Below are 23,491 nucleotides of genomic sequence, written 5' to 3'. Positions count from 1 at the left end.
AACGATTCTTCCGTGAATTCCACACCTCGGTCACTTAACTCGTGAATTAAACACTATGCCATGCAGTAAGAATTCGGATTTCAAATTTTCGAACTGTAATAATTACGGCATAATGAAAGATTTTCTTAACTGTAAGATGTTTTCTTTGGTAAAATTTCTTGTTGAATCAATTTGTCACGTTGAAATGGAAAAATTACAATGGTTTCCTGGTAAGACACAAGTTTGTATAAAAAGATCTGTCTCACCAAATTCACTAAAATGACACTTATTGCTGGTACGAAATCTCAACACTATGAATTCTCACGTGTGCAATTAAAGGGTTAATCCAAAGTCCCTAAAAATAGAAATTGATTTATTCAGACAGGTCTTCAAACGCATTGCAACGACCGTCTACTTATAACTTTAAACTCTTAGCTGTGCTGATACTTCTTGAATTATAAAGGAACTGAATGATCAAGTTTTCATTAAAACTTCTGGACTCAACATATTGGGTATAAACACTGATGGAGTCATATCAAATTGTGCAAAATTCACTCGAAGAATTAAGGGCGAAAATTCAGTTTCAATTATTGAATACACACACACACATAGAAAGAGAAGTTGAGAAAGAGAGGGGGAGAGAGAGAGAGAGAGAGCAGAAGAGTTTTTGTGAGTTAGTTTTTGTTAGAAGAGTTAATCGACCAGACACTACTAAAGTATATTAACTTTGTTTTGTTGGATAGGTGCAGCAAACCGATGCAACTGAGAACAAAATGAAATTTTATTGGATCTGAAAGAAACATTGACACTTATGTATCAACACCGTTGGGTAATTGAGGAAAAATCATACAACAGCAGGATCAGAAATCCAGGTTCAAGATGACGCATGCTGCTGGAAATGAGTTATTGAAACCCTTTGTCATGTACATGATTAGGGTTGTTGACCCTAATAACTATAGGTAATATAGCACAGCGGCCCTTTAATACAGCAGTTGCATGGCTTGGTAGGTGAACATAGATAAAACTAAAATTAAATTATCAGAAGTAGGTGCATCCTGCAAAGACGTAACTAGTTTGAATAAAAATATTTATTAATATCAACACTAATTATTAAGCATTCCCACTATAATTATAACACGATTATTACAATCCTCGATTGATTAAATTTTTTCTTTCTTTTCTCCTTTACCGATTACCGAACAACTATCTAATTTTATACGGTTCCATTTATAGTACACTTAATTATATACAAAAAAAATATTTTCGTCGCAAGTTATTGATCAACTCTCTATAAAATTGATTATATACCGACGAATTTTTTCCACATAATTTGTTGACAGTTACCATATATTAAGATTTGTAATACGCTTTCGGCAAGATCACTTTATCTAACATTTGGCATATCTTGTCTCTAGCCTATGGAAGATGTACTTGTATGCGAAGAACTCTTCGGCAGGAAGAACAACCATTCTTTATAATACTATACGTCCGAGAATTGAGGAAGTACTTCTACCTTAACTTTCACAGACATTTACGAGGAACTGGTTTGCGTGAAACGATTATTTATTAGATACTGTCAAAGTTAAAAATGTTGTCACAAGGAATCTGAGTAATTGCTTCGTGTTCGGCAATTTTTTATCTCTCAAATACACACAACGAACGCCAAATTAGATATAATTCGTTCGCACGTATCCTTAATTTTTTTTTGAACAAAGACTATTGCAAAGGCCAGACAAAAAGTAACTGATAAGAGAATTTATTTGGAAAACCCCAGACCTCCCCCCCCCCTCACCCTTGCTCTCTACAGTTGCATACGTTACCTCTATAATTAATATTTTTTGGTACATAAAAAAAACTTAACAATCATTTCTAATAATTTTTGACTCTCATGATTGAATATATGTATAGATTTATTATAATTCTTAATTGAAACGACAATCACTCTGTATTTTGCATTCATCGACACATTTTTTTAAACGAAAATCAAACGTTTTTAACGTCGTTTTATCAAACATGGTCCACACCCCGATGTAACGTTATTCGAAAATGACTCAGTTGCATGGTTTTTTAACAACCGAGTGCTGATAAAGAATGAGATTAGAAATTTCCTGATTTCTTTAGATTTTCCAGTCAGAACTGAATGATTTCTCTACCTAAACTCACAACAAATGTTCATCGTAAAAGATGTTGAAAATAGTCAAGTTGGAATTCTTTTAAAAATCAACAAAAAGCAACATTGTCAATTAAGCGCTAACTTTGGTTGGAACTGAGAATCCTATGTGGCTAAACTATTACAGTACTTTTACGTACAATTTCCTAAATAACTTTACCACAGAACGAATTTCAACAATTCCCTATTTTTTTCAAGTCACAAAATTTCCCGATCATATCAGGGTTCTTAAATTTTCTGCTTTCATAGCCACTCAGATTAGAATACCTTCCTATCTGAATTCACGAATTCAGAATTGGTAATGCTCCGTGATTTTCGGTTTTAATTCAACAGACATGGATCGTTCTAAACGCAATACAATGTAACGGCCATTCACAAATACTCTTCGAAATGGATATGAGTTTCCTCGACACAAAATCGGGCACACCGACGGTCTCCTTTGATTACGTTTGTCCACCATGTCCCATAGATCCGTGATTTTGCATCCAAGCTTTCTACAGAACGATAATTTTGAGTAAAAATATTATAATATCTTTAATAGACTAAGTTATGAGTAAACTATAAGGTGAAGTTTAGCTCAAAAAGGCTAGGAATGGCTATGACTGGTAATGATGATAAATGATATAAGCATATTGAAAGCTCAGTAATTGAAATAAAATCGTACTCACGGGTTACCGGCATCGTAACAGTACGTTTCTTCCATAACAACGTAGTCAACCTTCATTTCCATCAAAGTTTCATAAACTGTGGAAACATCTTTTCTACTGAATATCTCATACACCTTCAAGGTACGATCTCTGAAAGCAGAGGACACAAGTGAACCAGCAGCAAATAAGTTATAGTATTGCTATTAGACAGTTGTTTATTGTGTTACACTGACGGCTCGACAGACCTCATCTCTTTGTCTTCGTAATACGGATTATTAACAATAGGCCTTCTAGTAGACAGCATAATATTTGCCATTAATGACATTTTACCAGCAAATACAGCGTTGCTTGGTGTATTTTTCTGTATCCAGTCTAGTAATTGTTCTTGTTCAATATTACTGTATTCACCTGTAACATGGAATTCGGTATGTATCCAATTTAGTGATGACATAGTCAAGTCATTTACAGAAATCATTATGGTGGATCTGAAATACACTGAACTAACCAGAGTGGATCTTGACAAAGGAATAAAGAATCCCGTAAAGAAAAACCTATTCTTGCAAGTAAATAATGGAATTTAAAAATCTTCATACCAACGAATCCATGTTCTTCGTAAAGGCGCTGGACTCCAGTATACGACATAGACGCGAATAGTAGAACCAATAAAGAGGCACGAATATTTGGGTTCCGGATTTCAACTTTTTCTAAGTATCGTTTGCTTGTTACTAAACTGGCCATGATACAGAGATGTGGTGTCATGAAAAGTTTCAACCGCATTATGAGAATTGCCATAATTACGAATGCTCCTGTTTGCAGTACATTATAGGCGACATCCATTTCGATACAATTGGGAAAACCGTCTGTATTGAAACATCTGTACCAATAGTACAAAACTAAAACACCCGACATTATGACTGTTGGTAAAAGAAACGTTTTTACTATGGCTTCGTAAGTGTCATACCCCAAAAAGTCAAATTCACTAGAACAAGTATACAACATTGTGTGAAACGTTTTATAATTAGTAAACTTTGACAGTAAAATATCAAAAACATGTGCATCGTCATCTGAGTTTAACAAAAAAAATTTCAAAAATTGCATCCCAAATATAGTGCTGACAACGTCGAGAGGCAGCGCTATAGTACGCGGTAGCTTGGTGCTCAAAACAGAGCAAATAGTGCTTGCAATCAACATGCAAGTGTACAAGGAACAAAGAAGCAAATTGCTCTGTGTCCAGAAAATAAAAATGGTTACTGGCACAGCGTGTATAAGACACAGTTTCAGGTAGAGTTCATTGGGAATTATTTTCAACCACTTCAATATCAATAGCGCAAATAGCTGAGTAGCAAATACGAATTGCGAAAATTGCCAGCAGAGCAAACTCAGCAGGGTGCACATAACCATGTCCTGAAAAATATATATACTTTGTAGTAAAAGAGCATTTAATTTGGTAATTAAATCGGTAAAAAAAAGTATGATATATATCAGTTGTAATGGATTGAGTAAAAGTAGGTGTCATGAAAATCAATTTACCCTGCTTGGTGTATCTTGATAAATATCGTTCCAGATGATTTTTCGATTCTTCGTATACTGCCTCAATATAGCTGTTACGTTAAACATCTGGCACAGTAATATAGGGTAAGCAAAATTTTCACGTAACGGTGGCGTCCATTGAACTCTGGTACAGTCGTTATGATTGTAGAAGAACAACGCGACTGCTATTAGACCGCCATAGATGGAATCACTTAGGTTGACGGCATACAGAAAGAGTACTGCCACTGTAGCGGAGGCACAATACCAAACAACTTCTAAGTAAAAATAGATTGGCTCCCCTAGGCCTTCACAGCTTGTCACAGGAGACAAGCCTTCTCCTCGTTCAATCTGAAATAAAGATACGTATAAGGAATGAAGATGTATGTGATATATTTGAGATTATAGCCTGAAAAATTTTGTGAATTAAGTACTCTTATGGAACAACAATGCAGAAATATTGAGATAAACGGAAAAAGTTGAAAATTATTATTTCTTTGATAACTCCTGTAGTTTTCTTTTGGTCCGAATATATTTTCAACCTGCTTATCTTCCGAGAACCTATACCTGAAAATCTGCGAAATGACAATCGTCAGAGTAAATCAGAACACTGTAAAAAAAATTCGACTTAGGGTATCAGATTACATAGATATTTCAACAAATTTTCAGAGTGAAATTCTCAGGACAAAAATATGATTTACATACCTGCCAGCATAATCGTGCTGGGATCAGACCAAGCCATTTGAAATTGTGATACAGTAGACCGATCGCAACCTAGAAATTTAAGGAACAGAAATTTAGTATAAGTCATAAAAAAATCAGGAAAGTTGATTAAATTAATATACAATAGTTAAAATAATACCTCTGGAAACAAATTGAATTTTTTAATAGCATTGATAGTGTTTGGATATTCGGTCAAGTTGTCGTGCCTAATCTTGTGTAATCCTTCAGAGAATGTTTCAGACTCAACAATAGTTTTGTAATAAGAATAATACATCCCCTGAAACAAATAAAAGAGTGAAAATATTACTTCTCTATTATTCTCACATGCGCAAATTTGAAGCTTGATTACTTCCATCTTTCTTTGAGAATTACAGGAAAATTCTTTGAAAATGAAAGTAAATAAACGCCTTTATCATTTAGTCGGTAAACATGCCTGTACCTAGCTGTAAGCATGTTGCAAAGTCACCTAGAAATCCTAGTAAATAGTGGCAAGTGATCAAACTTTTGTTTGACTGTGTATATGAGTGACAATAATTAATTACCATTTCCGTTCTGAAGGACATCTCTCTTTCCACCTCAGACAAGTGAGAGAAGTGTCGATCATTTTCAAAAAGTGTTGATACATGAATGTGGTGGAGAGGCGCGAGGAAAATAGCTGTTCAACAATTGAAAATAGTGCATCAATCCCACTGTAGTTGGCTGTAGTAAGCAATCCGGAAAGGTTAACTCCCGATGTTTACGGCTCGAAAGTAATTTATCACTTTGAATATGTAATGGTCTTACCCAAGATTATTATCCACGTCTTTCCATAAAATATAGACAAGTGTTTTGTAGTTTTTTCATTATTTTTTCGTTTTCTGTCTTTGCTTGTCGCCATGTTTAAACATCATCATGCGATAAACAGCCATTGAATAAACGATTACAATAGAGGGATGCCTCTACATATTTTACTGGTCAATCGACACTTCAGTTCCCTGCACAGTTTGTTAGATTCTCGAAGTTCATCTGAACATAACGGTTAACCACAGATGTTCAGATGATAAAAGTAATGGATTCACCGGTGACTGAAATACACACAAAAATTAAATAGCAACTTAGCGACATCAAAAATTAGAACAGATCAATAGGTGATAGTTCTATAGTTCCAGTCACGAAGTAATGCTAAGGAGACCGAACTCTGCATGTAAAAGTTTGCTCATTTTACCGCATGAAAAAGGCCAAGTCCGCAGAACGGAATAGCTACATGCTGACGTATGCGCTGTACGCAGTATAGCCGTGTCCTTTGCTGTCTCACAGAGAGTGCGAGTGAAAGACTCCCGCTTAACGACGTAAACAATTTTAAATTTTAGTGAAGTGAGGCTATGTCATGAGTTCAAAGTTATAACGAATTATAAGACTTTTAGAATCTTTATGATGTTTTAATAACTTGATGTCAACACACTGCTGCGTCTTTTGATCCTCTGTTTTTTTCAGGAATAATAAAATGCGACCGCATTGATGTTTTCTGTTTTCCCTGCGTGATTGACAATCATGCGCCTTAAAGTCGCTATATTCAGTCTGTGATGTTTACTTATATATGCATGGAGCTCTCTCCTTGCACTCTCAATGAGAAAGAAAAGGACACGGCTATACTGCGAAAAGCGCATGCGCGAGCATGTAGCTATTCCGTTCTGCGGACGTACTTTTTCACGCAGTATAATGAACCAACTTTCGAACTCGGTCTCGGCTGAGTTCGATTTCTTTGGCATTATTTCGTGGTTCCAGTACACTATATTTCAGTGTTCTAGTACGACTGACTGACATACTGGCCAAGATGGTATGTCGTTGTCTATTTTATGTGTAGCAACAAATGTTGAATCTACTGTTATCGACTGGATGCCACAGCAACGTCTTCGCTTACCGACAAAATATGTGAATTATATAAATTACCGGCGAATACTCAATCCAGTTACGATTAGCCCTCTGAAGCCGCAGAAAATATTTCCCAGGGCTATACTCTCTTGGAAATTGAATGCTGAATGGAATGTGAATTGCCGTGACCGTGGAGCGAAGATATAATCTTTAATGTTGACTGAAAATTGCTAAAAATGACCAACCATGTACATTCTATTAAAAGTAATCAAAAGGGCATTACGGGCGGGGAGGGAATGGCAGCGTTGACTAGGCTTTTTCACCTAACGATGACAGTACCCTATATTTTATTGATTCGCTTATGGGTCTTATAGTGCTCATGGGACTGTGCACTGCGATTTCTTGCGACTGCAAGACGGCAAAATCGCAGTTTATTGTCTATTGACGTTCTCTGTGCTGTCTCTTGTGTCTTCTCTAGTTTCTTGCAATCGAGTCGGTTTCAGGGACTGATATATAGAATCAGTGGTTTCGATTGTGCATAAGAAATGATCGACGATCACCGCTATAAAGCGTACTTCATCACCCTACATAAAAAATCCGACAGTCTCTGTCGGGTCTCTGTCGGATTTTTTATGTAGGGTAGCGGCTGTGCACTGAGATTTCTTTAGATTCGAAAAGAGCGAAATTCCAGGCCACAGTTTTGTTTCAGTATGATGTCACCCGCCCAGGAAGTATACTCATGATACTTCTTACAGAAGTTTGTTCTGTTGACGAATGAATATAAATCTGTCCCTAGCAATTCAATACCTTATGCCCGGTTCCACAACTTGATTTTAAACAGAGTTTACCGCGTAAACCCGGTTTAACCAAAGTTAACTATTACTTTGCGTTTCACAATACCAAAATGTCCGGTTAAGCTTCGCTAACCAGAGTTTAAACGAAACACTGGATTTGGGGGGGTTACGTTATTAATGCTGTGCGTGTAAAGGTACGGTAAAGGTAGATGAAGGGCTAGGGGGGGGAATTGCAGTTTTCTGCTATGCTGACTCGATTTAACATTGAAATCCCATAAAACAGGTCGATGAATGCAGAACAATAGAATTACCCCCGAACCCACCCAACTGAAGAAAATATTAGCTCAGGGCTGAATGTCATTATCAGGACGGAAGAGGAGAGCAGATATATCTCCACATTATAAAACTTGGTCACATTCTGGTCAGGAGTGTGTCGTTTTAATATGGTTCCAATAGCGCCGCTCGCAGCGCTGATATCGCCTTTTGCGCTGCGTTTGATGGCTGTAACACGAAAAATGCATTTAAAAATTGTGCACGCGTCAGGCGCGCGTGGAGCACGTTCAAATTTCCGATGCAACATACGAAACCAGCGCTGCGAGCGGCGCTATCGGAACTACAAACTTCCGGCCAGAATGTGTCCCACCTTTGCCATCGAAAAGAGTAGGGAGTTATGTCTCCTCCCCTCTTCCTTCCTGATCATTATATAGGTATAACATTCAAGGAACGATTATATTCCCGCAATTTCCGATTGCCGTTACCCAAAAATGTTTTACGAATTTCATACCCGTAACAAGTCAAAACAGATATTGCTAATTGTTATTCTTGATTGATATTTCAGATCGGTTGTGAGGCTTAAAGTAATAATAATAAAAGGCTTTATTCCCTCCGCACATCCATTTGAATTTCAAACTTCCCAATCACGGTCGACGCGACGGCGGTAAATGGATCTAAGATCTAGATCTCGTCGAGCAACGAACCTGGGGAGATCGATCGCTCCGATTAACGGACAGAGGGTCGCGGGTTCTCGAGCCTCGTCAGAGCCGCGAAGCTCAGAACGTCGTGTCGTACGCGAGGCGAGGTAGACGACATTGCGCACTAGCTCGCTTGTTCCAACAGAGACATATAGCGTGTTCCAGAGTTGCGCCGCACAATCAATAAACTCCTATTATTCGAGTCAAGCGCACACTTCCTTTTAGGCCCGCGCGGCGCCTAGACCCGTCAAAATTTGACCACATTGAAACTCACCGATTACAGTTCTGTGTTGTTACACATTTTCCAACACACAATTTTGGTATAACAATGGCGCTCGTTAGTCCGGATCGCGTTAACGAAAAGAGCTATATCTTAGACGCAAGAAAGAATTTCGAGGATGTAAGTAAACACATTTGCTGTCAATCTTATCTTTATACGAGTGTTATATATTTATAAATATATATGACTACGTCTTCATCGTACGCTTAACTCTCGATCTAAAAATGGTTACACAATCTACAAAAGCAAAAAGTGTTACACACCATCAATACGGTCGTTGCTTCAGGAGTCTGAATACTAGATTTAGGGTGCGATGGAGACGTAGTCTGTGCAATATGAGCGAATTTACGAGTGGTAAAGTTTTTCCACGCTTCTAGAGGTGCGTCAAATACCTGTCGTCGACGCTCATTCACAGTTTTGAGCAACTTGTGAATACGGATTTCACGATGCATTGGCATGAAGTGTCTTAATTACTTTACACCAACATGTGTTTAATGCAGTTCTTTAAGGAAGCGTGTGTCACAGTGATACTTCAACGTGTAAAACCCCTGCCATAGGGCGTAATGGTGCTTAGATATGTTGAAAGACTCGCACTAAACTCAAAATATTATAGCTGCTGAACTTGCCAGTTGACAAAGTTTAAAACTCATTGCCGTTTAGACGCATTTCTTTCCGATGAAAACGATTTTGAAATTTTTTTTATAACAATACTGTCTTTAGGTCATTATTTTAATGATGAAACAATTGCCATGCAGTGTGCTTCCACTTATATTTCAATGAAACATAATTCTGTGATTGAGAAATTTTGATCCACTATTGCGGCTCAGAGGAGAGAACTTTATTAAATTCCGGAAATGCTTGAGCACAGAAATTGAAATAGCGGTGCGAGGTTTATTTCCGCAGACATCTCGAGATGCCTGAGTTCAATTTCAAAATGAATTTGTTTTTTTATTTATGCGGGTCGCATCTCAACCTTGCACTTACACACAACATTTTCGAACTTGGAAAGGAATCCGCGGTGCTTTTACACCCACATGATATAAAAAAAATTTGTAATTCAAATTATCTGATGCTCTCTTATCTTGACCTACTTCTATTCCGCTTACTCCGTGAAAATACTCTCAACTTTTCCCGTTTTCTAATTTCAATTTTATCATCCATGAATTATGACCACAAGCAGTTTAGCACGTATTATGTAATGTAATATATATATATATAACATCAAGTGTTGGACCTACATTGGATTCTCTTTAATTGCGTTACCACTTCCGACCACAAGCTAATTTCACACTTAAATGTAGGTTTCAAGCATAGTATAATCGCTACTCCGATTAAACTAGTACAGAGTATACCGTTAATTATTATCGTACTAAGTGGTTTACGAGTCTGCAAACCCAATACAACCCAGCATCATGTTTCAATTCCACATGTGAGGCCATAGCGAACGCGAACTCATCATCATACGTAGACGAATAAATATTTTATGGTGTACGCTGATATGGCATGCTGATGATTTTTTATTATACTCGAGACACGCGAAGTCCGTTTCAGCAGAATTTTTTAAAACGTCGCGGTCATGTCTATATAATATATATAGTATAAACACTAATAAATTACACTGGTCAACAAAATTTTGTAACACGGACGGTGCTTACTAATTTTGAAATATGTATCTACCCTTATTATAAAACCATATTTCTTTTGATTGAATCAGGTCTATTTTTTTTTGTTACAGCCAATACCAGTGAAATTGAATGTTTATCGTTTGGACTTATTTATTTTTTTTGATTCAGAGTGTTTCGTTATTTACTATAAATACCGGTTAATTAGTTAGAATTGATGACAAAGCATCATGAATCAAAAAAGGTACGTGACAACGATAAACATTCAATTTTACTGATAGTAGCTGTAACACAAAAACTAGACCTGATTGTATCAAAATAAATATGGTTTTATAACGAGGGCAGACAGGTATTTAAAAATGAGTAAACGCCTTTCTTGTTACAAAATTTTCATGACCAGTTTAATGTAATACTATATGTAACCTCATTTTTTATTCAAGAAACTACATTTTTGGAAAAACAAAAAAAATTATATTGCAATAAACTATTCGTATCTAAAATATTCTAATATCATATATACATGATCAGTTAAAAGTTTTCATTTTTGTTGCTCAGTGTTACTGACACGTACATTTCCGCGACGCTTTACTTTCAGGAATATTTAAAGAATGATCATCTAAACATTAAATATTACCGTACTATACATTATCTCTCCATGCACATTTATAGGTAAATTCGTCGAGGGGTTATTCACTTATGAGTATACTCGCTTCTTAGTATCTTACTTAACTTATTTTGCTTATCTATCTAAAGACTTGTCGGTCATCGCTGGTGAGTATCGTCGAGTATCGATAAGTATCGACGAGTATCGGCGAGTACCGACTAGACTTTGGATAGCTAGGTAAAATAAGTTAAATAAGATAGTTAAGAAGCGAATATACTCGGGAGTGAATAGCCCCTCGAAATTCGTTTCATTGCAATGAAAATGATACTGAAATGATGTGTAAAAAAACCGGCTATTTCCAGCTACATTCCACCAAATGTCACTTTAGCAAAGTTAATCAGTCTTGTCGACGATCAAACCAGTTGCTTTTAATAAAGTTGCGCCGTGTTCCCAGTTCGAGTGAATAAATAATAAACAAGTTCAGTAATAGTTGATAGATGAAGTGTCGGAACTGTTTTTATTAGGCAGTAAATGCAGCGCATGCCGTGTATTCCACATATTAGTCAGTGAACAGTTCTCCAGATACGTGGATACAATATTGAATGTAATCTTACTTTCCGAAGTGAATCAATCGTCACATGAATGCGCTTTAAAATACAGTCGGGTTCTTTGGTATTATTTGTGGTTTTATAAAAGCTCTCTAACTTCAAAGGAGTTACAGGAAGTCACAGTTTCAGACGTGATGTTTAACTTTCGTTTGCAAAAGTAATTTCATCTGCTACATCGCCGTCACTATTACTAATTGATCGTATAGTTCTGTACATAGTGAAATTTGGTGCAATATGTAATCTGACCTCATTAATAGAAAAATGTTTGAAACTCTCAACTACATAGAATTGGAAAAACGTACAACATATGATCGCTTCAGATATTGTATTTTATGTAAGACGTATCCATTGAAAGAAAAAATTTGCCCTTACTAATCGCATTTTATGATGATTCAAGAGCGCATTTTCATTGTTGTAAGGGAGAATATCTTCGAAGTAGGTACTGGATTGACTTGAGAGTATTTCTTGATGGCACAGTTTGATAACATCAGTTGAATAGTCTTTGATGATATAATTATGTTTATTTCACAATTTGCAGAATGTCATATCTCACAGTTGAAGAACGTCAAAGTCAAGGCAGTTGTCGTAATAAATTAACTTCACAGGGACCTAGGTTCAGAATAATATAACCAGTAGTTTTCACTTTAATGATAAAATGTAATAACAGGAGGCTATATTTCACATAGAAACTTTTATTTACAAACGTAGGCGTTGGAAAGGGTCAATCGAGTACCGTTTAATTTTTACTACAATTTTGTTCCTCCAATTTTACCGATTGATTGGTAATTCATCCTAAGCGTCTATAATGAAAAATACTTACATCACCTGGGTGTTGACGGTAAATTTTCGCACTGTATTGGAAACTATGTCGAGTAATTGTCGTGTACGACTAATGATGCGCGTGATTTCGGGAAAATATTCTCATTATGCGCTGGATCACACATTGATCATTCGATTCGACAGGGTGGCAGTCTTGGATCGGATGATACTTACGACGACATGAAGCAGCTGGTCAGGGTAAGGCCAAACCTCAGGCTAAGGATTTACCTCTCGTTACGCCGCATATAAGTTTACATGACTTGCTCGCTTAACATTACTTTTATCAATGTGTATAATATATTTACGATGTATCGTGCACTATACTCGCTTAATTGCTATTTGATCAATATGAGTATAGGCAAAAATCGTGCTTGCGTTAAGCTTTCGCGTACTGTAATGACGATGAATACATTAGGTAGAGTACTTCTTGTCACTCAGTGTCAGTGGGTCACACTTTTTTATTTTGATGAATGGATTTCTTGTGTAATAATAGTTTTTTACCCTCGAATGTACTCTCTAACTATTGGAAGGCTCGTATTAAGCTTTATCTGACAACAAAAAATAATTCTCATATTCTACTCATTTTTTATTCGTATAACAAATGACACACGTCTCCAGATCGTTACCCTTGTCCTAAGTTTCTCTGATAGATCAGATGTATACATACTATAGCGGTCTTTATCATCGTTGTAAGTTTAGTCGAGTGCTGTCGATAAACAGAAACATAGAGCTCTTTTCATTTTTTTTTTTTGTATGAAATTTTTATGCGAACTTTTATATTTCCTGGTTTCACGGTCACGGCTATAGGTTTCCTCTAATTTCAACCCTTTACAATGATATTAGAGAATCGATATAATCGCCTAGTTATGTAATTGAGATAATAAAAAGTCAAGAAGAAGTGACTGCAAGTCGATAAGCATTTTACACGTATGAATGTGGCGATTAGAAATCCTCAATTTTTTTTTTCCGTCTCAGGCATGGAAACATCCGGGATTTTGTATTCAAGAGATAGATAAGTAATTTTCCATACTGCAGTTTAATCATGCTCATGTCCGTGTATAAATTTCCATAACTCATATCATTACTGCAGTCATTATAATGTTTATTGTACTTCTCTGATCAAGTCATCCTCGATATTCTCCATCTGCTCTGTAACTTCTGTACATAGATACACACATATAATTTACGTAGCTATAGACGAGACTAACGACTGTGAATAATCTTGGACATTATGCATACAATGTGTATTTATATGGGGTATTCCAAATCAAACCAACTGAGATTCTGATGTCCAATGGATTTTTTGGTTTGTTTCGGCCAAAAATGATATTCCAAATTTTTCGAAATTTTCCGCCATTTAGTAAAAGTGTGGCGACCCGAAATATCCTCTATATGAAGATGGACATTTTTAAAATCGATGAAACTTTTTGGTTAAATCAGGGACCCGAAAACACATCTTTTCGTCGTAATTCGAAAATGGGATGAAAAATGTTGAATATTTTTCTATTTTTGTTTTTACAAAAAAAATGTTTTCTCTCGGAATTTATTTCAATGATGGTTTCTTGTGGGAAAAAACCGGTCAAGTGCGAGTAGGACTCGCGCTCCGAGGGTTTCGTACAAACTTAATTATTTTCTTTTATGTGATATAACTAAAAATTTATTATTTTTGGACTTTTTCCTTTACTTGTGCTGCGAGACCATGCTTCTCTCCAAATTCCGTGATCCAGGTCAACGAAGTAACCTATAGGTTATGATGAGTGAGTTTGGGAGTATCAAGATATGTGACATAAGTGACCATATCGTTTGATTACGTTGACCTAGAAACTTGAATTTCTTACACCTCCTAGGGACCGTAGACCTTGGTATTTGAAATTAATTTCAACTTGATACCTCTACCCGTTCCTGAGAAAGTGGTTCTTGACAGACAGACGGACAACGAAGTGATCCTATAAGGGCTCCATTTTTACCTTTTAAGGTACGCAGCCCTAAAAATAAAATCAACGAAACTTCGTTTTGATAAAATTCGACTTTTTTTTATTAATCCAAGAGAAAAATGAAGGAAATGATTTTTTCCGAATTAAGCATAGTTTCCTTCGTTTTACTCTTTAAAAAAAAAAGATAATCGAATTTTACCACAGCAAAGTTTTTTTTTTTATTTTATATTTTACCAGAAGAAACCATCATTAAAAATAAATTCCAATTGTGTGTTTCCGAGTCCCTGATTTTACAAAAAAGTTGCATCGATTTTAAAAATGTTTAAATGGATGTCAAGGATATTTTGGGTTATCGCACTTTTACAAAATAGCGGAAAAATTTTTAAAAATTAGAAGCATCATTTTTGACCAAAACAAACCAAAAAATGTATTGGACATCAGAATCCCAGGGGGTCAGGCCGATGAAGTGTTGGTTTGACGCGGAATGCCCTATATAAACACATATATTATAGCCATATCTGTGTAGATGGATTTGGGTCAGTGATTTTGATTATACATGCTCTCAGTTCTACATACTCTCATTTCATGGCAGACAGATCAGCTGGAGACGAGATGAGTCTGCATCAATTTGCATCTGCATGAGTGTAATCGCTGGTGTTTGCCAATTAACAATTTGCCTCTATTGTAATAGGTTCTTATCCATTTTTTTTTTACACTCTTTATTTCTTATCGCGCTCGCCTTCTAGACAACGGTACATTTGAATAAAATATTTCCACTCTTCTCACGCTGATATTTTCTGATGTACGTATATATCTTGCAATTATTCTTTGTTATTTTACAGACTGACGAAGAAGATGCAGAAAAATTCACCAGCCTTCCATTGGCTAGTTTCAATTTCATCAATTCGATTATCGGCAGCGGTGTTATCGGTACGCTATAACAATTATTACAATTATTTCACTAATTTCTCCTGCGCGATCCATGATGCACCAAACGGATTATCATTCAACAAAAAAACAACGTCACAAACGCTTATCGAGGTAAGATGTATGATTTGCACTGCCTGGAATGACCTAGTTACGAGTGCAACGGGTCTCACAAGTCTTGAACGAGTATGATATAAAATATGCAATACAGAAGTGCGAAGATGAGTGATTCAGAATTGGTTCATCTCAAATTAACATTTTTAAATGACATGTTTATGGTTAAACAATTTTCTTTGCATAACTGCAACCATTTTACGAGATCGATTATCACACGTGAATACATTGTTATCTTTCACCATTATACGTTATGTATATCTGACGAAAACAGATTGTATGTAGACAATTGTGTTGAACTATGATATAACTTCCGTATCGTAACAGTCACGAATATTCATAATCGCAATTTCTCTAATTACTTAGCGAGATGACAATAGCTGTGCATGACATTGATCGAAAAAGAAAAATGTTCCTCACTTTAGGGACAGTGGAAATTTAAAACCTTAAAAGTATTTCGCTGTATCAAAAGTAAGCCTCCATCAAATACCGAGTACGATTTTGGAGCTAATACTCATTGCAGTAACAGCTTTAACGTGTCCAGTCTTGATGGATAATTAAGCAAAGAGCAAGCACTGTTCCAATTTCAGTATTATTTTCAATTTAGCGATACAAGATATTCGAAATGGAAAAAGCGGCACTTGCTCGCGAATAAATGTTCCAAACTCGCGAGCATATTTTTAGATCTGCTTTGATGCTACGCAAAACGAGTTCTACGCGTATAGTGACCCCGAACGACCGTCGGCAAGTGAGGGTTTTGAATTAGCTAATTAATTTTAGAAATTAATTTTAGGTATACCCTACGCTTTACATCAGGCTGGATTCGGCATGGGACTCGGGCTGCTGGTTCTTGTAGCAGTTTTAACCGACTATTCCCTTATTCTTATGGTCCGGAGCGGTCATATCTGCGGGGAAATGAGTTACCAGGGATTAATGAGAGCCAGTTTCGGACGACCTGGGTTTTACATACTCACCGCCTTGCAGTTCATGTACCCGTTTATAGGTGAGTTAACGTACAAAGCAAACAAGTCCCGAGACGTACTTGAGCGCAATTTAATTTGAAATTTGAACTAGTTTTAATTGTTTCCCGTGAAAATGTCTTTAATTCATTTCAGACGCCTGAGATTGGAATCATTTCTTTTACCTAGCTACTCAATATCTTGATATTTACACGAAACTGTCACATTCCTTTTTCAGCAATGGTGTCCTACAACGTCGTAGTCGGAGATACGGTAACCAAAGTATTGATAAGGGTAACCGGCATCGATGAGACGAACATCTTCGCCAAAAGGCAGGTCGTCATTCTGCTGGCCACCCTATGCATCACGATACCTCTGTGTCTTTACAGAAACATAGCAAGACTGGCGAAAATATCTTTCCTATCTCTTGTCTGCGTGGGATTCATCCTGATTACGATTTTCGTTAGGATGGGTACCTTGGCTTCAGTAGTGTAAGTACTTATTCTTGTATTCCATATTATAAAATGCTCCAGATCCATTCTCAACTACTGTATAGAGTAGATCGGCTTCAATTGAACTTCAGTTATCGGAATTAGAAAAGTTATGCTCCAAGATCTTTCAATTGCTCAAACATTTGTTTCACAAATGTTGCAACATGTGTGGCATGAATCGTCCCTTCTAGGCCAAATAATGGCTGACAGGATTAATCACCCGCATTGCAGTAATATGCCGATCGTTTACTTCCTAGAGTCAACCATGCGTCGAAGGATGTGAAAATTGTTTATTAAATACGATTCACAAAGAAACTTGGGATGCTTACGATTCCTTTTGTCGCGATCCGTGGCGAGAGCTGGCCCTTTACCCTACGCTAGCTAAGTCACCTGGAAAACGATCGAATTTCTTAAAACTCTTCCTTAAGAAGCTTCACCTTTACGTTTTTCAATATTGGGTTACGCTCGTGAGCTGACCGATGATTTGACGTTATATCTGAACTGCATGGTCAAACAAAGGAATGAAAAATACTTTGTTGTTTTCGTTCGCTGCAGTAAGTATACTTATCACCAGACTATAGGGGGATTGAGCGAATAACATGATCGCAATAATTTTAGTGGTACAGCAGTAGTTATTGTAGTCAGACATATTATGCTCATCGCTGGAAAATTAATTACTGCTTGCACATGTAATCGGTGACAGGTTATGTGTTTTCAGTTTTTGTAATGTTAAAATGAATCTAGCTAAAATAATCGTTGGTTAATAATCTACCTCCTAAGTTTAAGCTCCTCTAATGAAAATGTTTTTTTTTTTTTTTTTTTTGTGAAAATGCGCCGAAACACTGGTACAAAAACTGGTGTCCGAGCTTTCCTTGACGACGCATTTGAAACTCCATTACGCCAGAGAGGAAGTCGGGATTTCACTCCGGTTATAGATAAATATCGACGAACTGTGCATCACGAATTACGACACGTAAAAAGTAGCCATTCATATTCATCCATATTATTCGCCAAAAGACGCTGAAGCTTCACAACAACATAATTGAAATGACTGTACCTGAGATTTCTGAAACTTTGATAAATTTTTGTTTTCTGTTGTTGCTAAGCATTTTGGATTTTTTCTTATCGTCAAAGAGATAATATTTCACTCGAAATATTTCGACATTTGACCTAACAAATCAACATCCACGCCCAATTTATTCGTAACAACACGAAATGTACAACATGAACGGTCAATACTATAAACGCAATTTAAAATTAGTTAGTCTTGAATATCTGCTTGGGTCTCAAAACTTTAGAGAATAGGTAGAAATTTTTTCCCACGTGGATTTTTTGCTGAGAACTTGACATAATTTTACATATAATACTGAAAGCCATTCATCGAAGAGTTTGCACCTATATGGTGCAACTGATACCGGTCAGTTGCAACAATTTGTACAAAATATATTTTTTCTTTCATTATTGATAATTTCTGATTGGATTTATTGCTCCCGAATTCATTGACCTTCACTCTTACTATATTAATTTTTTTTCAGTTCAAAAATACGCTGGGTATTATTATTATCAATCGAATTACGACACGGCCACACGTTACAATTGACATCTTGCCGGGGTGAAATGTAGCAGTCTTGCTATCGATTTTAACACAAGCGTATCATGGGATAATCATATCGAAAAAATTTATTTTCTCTTGATAAACAGTCTTTTAACGTTACCATAACGTGAATAGGGTACTATTTTCTTCTTCGTATGGGAGACCGTGGCACGACAACCCCCCTGAGTCGCTAATTATTTTTTATGGCTTTTGGGCACCGGGTACATGTTATTTTAATCTACCTCGAGCAAATTCATTATTATTTTGCCATAGCTCGGAGAGAAAATAAAATAAATAATTTCCGAGGCACGACAGCCCTCTATAAAATGAGAAAAATTAAGTTTTGTTTGGAAGTTTTTTAAAGAGGCCCCGCCGTGCCCCGGTCTCCCCTATCTTTGTTATAAAATAAATGACAACAATTCAACAACAAATAAAAGTATCAGTTGGACAAATAGTTGTTGCATACAATAATAACGCACTACCGTTAGTGCAACCGATATGTGCACATTTCTTACACTCAGATTGGAGCCATTCTTCGTTGCTTTGAGTATACGGCTGCAAGCAGATTAAACAAAATGTAACTTGGTCCGAAGACTTTCGATCGATGAATTTACTCGGTTTTTTCGTTATCCTTTTCTTCTTGGTGGTTTTGTAATTGGATAAGGAATTGTGTAAGAAATGAAGATGGAAAAATCAGTAGGATTTGAACTGTGTTACTATTAACACCTACGGCAATTTTCTATACACAAATAAAAATCCTGTGCTCCGAATCATAACCTAACCTGCATCACTTATAGTCAAAGCATCTTAGTTCGAGGTAGTTGATATCAATTATGAACAACACTCATGGTTTACACACCTGACGAAAACGTATTGAAAGGGGAATATTTACTTTCGAATGCAAAAAATAGACAATTGAGCACAGGACAAAAAGGATTTGCATAACTTCTGCGAAACGTTGGTGATAACTTCTGTAAATTAGTCCGTACAGTTCAGATATAATCAGCAAGATGACGGAGTCTTCGCTGTAACAATTAACGCCCTGTTACAACTGACACCAGTCTCCCCTATATCTAACAATTATGCATATTGTACAGCCTATACATGCATTACGATACACACATTGTATTTATCAAACCCCTTAGGCCAAGTCACGAAGACGGCTGGAGATTCGCCAACCTTCCAGGAATCATTCCAGCGGTGGGCATAATGGCTTTTGCATTCATGTGCCATCATAACACTTTCCTCATTTACGGGTCAATAGAAAGAGTGACACAGCAAAAGTGGGACGTCGTCACTCACTGGTCCCTTCTTACATCGTTCATCGTCGCAGCTGCATTCGGTATTGCTGGTTACGCCACTTTCACCGCCGATGTCCAAGGCGATCTGATGGAGAACTACTGCTGGGACGACGATCTTATGAATCTCTCAAGGGTCATGTTCAGTGGGACGATACTGCTCACCTATCCTATCGAGTGTTTCGTTACTAGAGAGGTACGCACGGAGATGTAATGTACGATATGCGCATAGAACTCGCAGATAATAATGTGTTATCTAAATTAAAAGTATTTTGGTTCGTTACCATTGGTTCAGGTAGTTGGACCGAGGATACTATACTATTACTACGATAAATATGCATTTATTTCAACTATAAAAACATTAGACCGTTGCTATTACTATCAAAATTCAATTTATCGAAGTAATTTTTGTGGTGAATTGAAAACCAGCAACAGTTTCTATACACTTGAGGATACTGTACTCGTATTCAAGCGTAAGCCGAGGAATAAAATATATTTCCCTCATGGTAGGCGGAAAACGGGATTTTACAATGTCTACGTCGGATGAAAAATGTTGTCTGCATCACGTGCGTAACAGTTTATACCCTTGATACGAAAATAACTATTTCCTTCCGGCATTCAATAACTTATACATGATAGAATGGCAGTTGCTAGAGAAACCAATCCTAATTTGAAATTAAAACTAGTATGCACGGTCGGTAAGGTGGTGAAAAAGATAGCTGCCTGCAGATTCTAATTAATACGTATAACAAGCGCCATTCTACAATATCTGAATTGTTCATTGGTGAAAACAAATTCCATCCTATTGCTCTGTTTAAAGAGTACTCCGAAACCTACAATCGTGGTAATTTACTTAAGTACTCGGCCAAGAGTTAGAGGAAAAAAGTAGCTTCATATAATGCAAATTTCTACGGAATTTAATTTCTTATTGGAAAATGTTGGGGGTCATCCCCAAATATGAATTTAAGTTGGTGCTGTGGAGGGGGGGGTTGAGCTTCGGTCGCCATCTTGGAAAAAAACACATTTTACCAAATACCTCGTGAATTCCGCGTCATCGTCAAGAAAATGCTCTACGACTTTTATTGGAAACATAGGGTGCCAGATTTTTTCATTTTCATGAAAAATTTCATGGAAATTTTGTATATAACAAATTTCGTTATGGTCATTTTTATTGTTTCATTAACCGTTAACTATATTTTTGGCAATAACCATTTTGCGAAAAGTTTGCCGCACTATGTATGAAAACCTATGGACTATACAGAAAAAAGTTTCAAATAAAAGTTTTAGAGAATTTTATTATCTGTGAAAACTATTTCAACTGTATACACGAGATATTTGATAAAACGTCTTTTCCGAGATGGCGGCTAAAGCTTAACCCCTCCCCCCGCCGCGCGTCCCACCAACTTGAATTTACATTCATGGGACACCCCTGAACATTTTCCAACAAGAAAATTAATTCTGTAGTAGATTGCAGAAAACAAGTCTTCGTCTTTTGAACTATATATACAGTATCGCCTGGTTTCTAAAATATTCGTAACGAAATACGGTAAAAATTGAACTGTATTATGGACCGATGACGTAATGGTTATACCTCCAAATTTCCTTTCTGATCTTGATGTTTTTCAACAAAACCACTGGACGTATAATAATGTGGTTTTATCAATAAAACCAGATGGGGGGGTTATAATAATGCCGAAGGATTATACTTTCCAAATATATCAGAAACTTGAACACGGGAAACTTTCCTGGCAGTATACAATTTTCGTTAACGGATGCATGAAGAAATTGTGAATCGAATTTGTATTAAAAACTCGTACGGTGTATATTATTTAGAAAATGATTTATACTCACGCGGTATCCACTCGTCCGTGCGTAAACTTTCAGCAGAGAAAGACACTGATTCGTTACGTGCATTTCGTTCGAACAGGTACTGATGACCGCGATAAAGGGAACGGACGAAACGGAGAATCACGATGCCTACATTTCCGGCTCCGACCGAAAGTACTTGATAATAACTTTGAGCATCGTAGCGGTGACGTACTTAATTTCAATGTCAACCGACTGCCTCGGGGTCGTCCTCGAACTTAATGGGATTCTGGCCGCAGTACCATTGGCCTACATTCTGCCCGCGCTCTGCTACCTCAGACTCGAAGAGGGCTCGCTGTTTTCGGCAAAGAAGCTTCCCGCTTTGGGACTGATGCTTTCTGGGGTATTCGCGGCTATTTCCGGACTCCTGCTGCTCATCTTCACTTCGGGTTCGACCGACTCCTGTTTCCACGGGACAACGCTTGCTTACTGTGGCAATTCGACGGACACCGTAAGCACTACGGATCCGGCAACTGGTGTCTTATAATAATCTTACATGTAGGCCGATATCGTTCTGATGTCCACAATGCGTGCAACGCAAGTTACTTTTACAATGTTTATTCATTTTTCCTCATTTTCTGCTCGGCCTAACCGAACCGCTTTAAATATAATAAGTAATATTTTACAAATTTTTGAGACTTTTGATATATATCTTTCTACACAATATTTTTTTATTTTATTTTTTTACACATAATTATTACCGTATGGTGATCATTTTGAGTTTAGATTTTACAGTGCATTTCACGTCGTATAAATAATGGGTAATAGTTTTATGCTTGCAAATCTAGTATCATTTTTGATTCGATGAAATATGTTTACTCTACATATTTATACCTATATATGCATGTATTGAAAATCGTGAAGCTCTTGTATGTGACATCGACGCATCGAAAGCAGACCATTGATGACCATAAGAAAGTATTTACCAAGCACAAAGATAGAAAGGAAAAATATTACCTAACGTTAAAAATCGTATACAAATATTTGAAAAAAAAAAGGAAAAAAAAAAAAAAATTATCGTCAAACGAGCAACAGTGTTCACAGTTGATGATAATAATATTATTACTATTGTTATGTGTGTATAAATATATATTAAACGAATTTTGTCACCTTCGACAATCGCTGCTATACCAAAACGCGTGTTGCCAAAGTAATGTATTGTATACATTATATACCTGTATGTATAATTATGTTATTTCAAACTGTAGTGTGGAAAAGAATTTTCTTTGTTGCCATGAGGATGAAAATTGACAATTTGGTTTTTGCATGAGAAATATTGAAATAAATAATACACGATATACACAAAGTGGAAAAGCGAATTAAAGTAGGTCGTATTGTTTCGTTTTTCAATTGAATCAAAACTGAAGCAAATAAACCAGATTGAAAACTACGATAATACGACGTTACGCGTGCTAAGATATACGTGATCCACGTACTAGAAGATCTGTAACATTCAATTGCATATAACATTCACAATTGTCGTTATTACCAAAGAAAAAAATCTATGTTTTAATTACGTTAGATTTCTTTACTTTATACGTATCCAAAAATTTTGAATCTTTCATCGTGCAAAGACCCAATTGCTGATGCATAGTGTTGTTCCCGTGTTGTGAAAAACCACTTGAAAGTCAAAGAACAAAAAAAAAACACAACAAAGAATGAGGTCAAGTAAATCAAAACATGATATTTTAAACATGCAGGCTGTGTTTCATT

At 36.5% G+C, this 23,491-nt stretch overlaps 2 protein-coding genes across 6 annotated transcripts; one reads left to right on the top strand and one right to left on the bottom strand.

The window, feature by feature from the left end:
* Positions 1-742: 742 nt before the first annotated feature.
* LOC124185378 (C-mannosyltransferase dpy-19) lies at positions 743-6,213 on the bottom strand. Of its 2 annotated transcripts, none has more exons than XM_046576087.1 (9): positions 5,830-6,213; positions 5,589-5,701; positions 5,186-5,323; positions 5,029-5,097; positions 4,327-4,674; positions 3,390-4,200; positions 3,042-3,204; positions 2,818-2,946; positions 743-2,643 (listed from the first exon to the last, which is right to left on the bottom strand). In XM_046576087.1, exons 1-9 carry the CDS (start codon positions 5,921-5,923, stop codon positions 2,439-2,441), a joined length of 2,070 nt encoding a protein of 689 aa, XP_046432043.1. In that variant the 5' UTR covers positions 5,924-6,213; the 3' UTR covers positions 743-2,438. The 2 variants fall into 2 exon arrangements, with proteins under 2 accessions (XP_046432043.1, XP_046432044.1); XM_046576088.1 differs by having other exon boundaries at positions 5,589-5,745; positions 5,830-5,934.
* Positions 6,214-8,740: 2,527 nt separating this feature from the next.
* LOC124185382 (putative sodium-coupled neutral amino acid transporter 11) lies at positions 8,741-23,491 on the top strand. 4 transcript variants are annotated; one of them, XM_046576093.1, is made up of 7 exons: positions 8,741-9,062; positions 12,740-12,793; positions 15,372-15,459; positions 16,364-16,573; positions 16,768-17,020; positions 19,760-20,108; positions 21,840-23,491. In XM_046576093.1, exons 1-7 carry the CDS (start codon positions 8,991-8,993, stop codon positions 22,263-22,265), a joined length of 1,452 nt encoding a protein of 483 aa, XP_046432049.1. In that variant the 5' UTR covers positions 8,741-8,990; the 3' UTR covers positions 22,266-23,491. The 4 variants fall into 4 exon arrangements, with proteins under 4 accessions (XP_046432049.1, XP_046432051.1, XP_046432050.1 ...); XM_046576094.1 differs by lacking the exon at positions 8,741-9,062 and adding an exon at positions 12,094-12,614; XM_046576095.1 differs by lacking the exon at positions 12,740-12,793 and having other exon boundaries at positions 8,742-9,062.

Source organism: Neodiprion fabricii, chromosome 6, assembly GCF_021155785.1.
Source record: "Neodiprion fabricii isolate iyNeoFabr1 chromosome 6, iyNeoFabr1.1, whole genome shotgun sequence".
In the NCBI taxonomy this organism is placed as follows: domain Eukaryota; kingdom Metazoa; phylum Arthropoda; class Insecta; order Hymenoptera; family Diprionidae; genus Neodiprion; species Neodiprion fabricii.
Note: the sequence above shows the minus strand (reverse complement) of the source record. Positions and strands in the feature narration are given on the sequence as shown.

Coding starts and splice junctions, on each gene's coding strand:
- LOC124185378 (XM_046576087.1), bottom strand. CDS start 5,923: ATGGCGACAAGCAAAGACAGAAAACGAAAAAATAATGAAAAAACTACA. Junction 5,098..5,185: donor AATTCAATTTGTTTCCAGAG/GTATTATTTTAA, acceptor TTAAATTTCTAG/GTTGCGATCGGTCTACTGTA. Junction 4,201..4,326: donor ATCAAGATACACCAAGCAGG/GTAAATTGATTT, acceptor TATATTTTTCAG/GACATGGTTATGTGCACCCT.
- LOC124185382 (XM_046576093.1), top strand. CDS start 8,991: ATGGCGCTCGTTAGTCCGGATCGCGTTAACGAAAAGAGCTATATCTTA. Junction 9,063..12,739: donor CAAGAAAGAATTTCGAGGAT/GTAAGTAAACAC, acceptor TCGATTCGACAG/GGTGGCAGTCTTGGATCGGA. Junction 17,021..19,759: donor GGTACCTTGGCTTCAGTAGT/GTAAGTACTTAT, acceptor CAAACCCCTTAG/GCCAAGTCACGAAGACGGCT.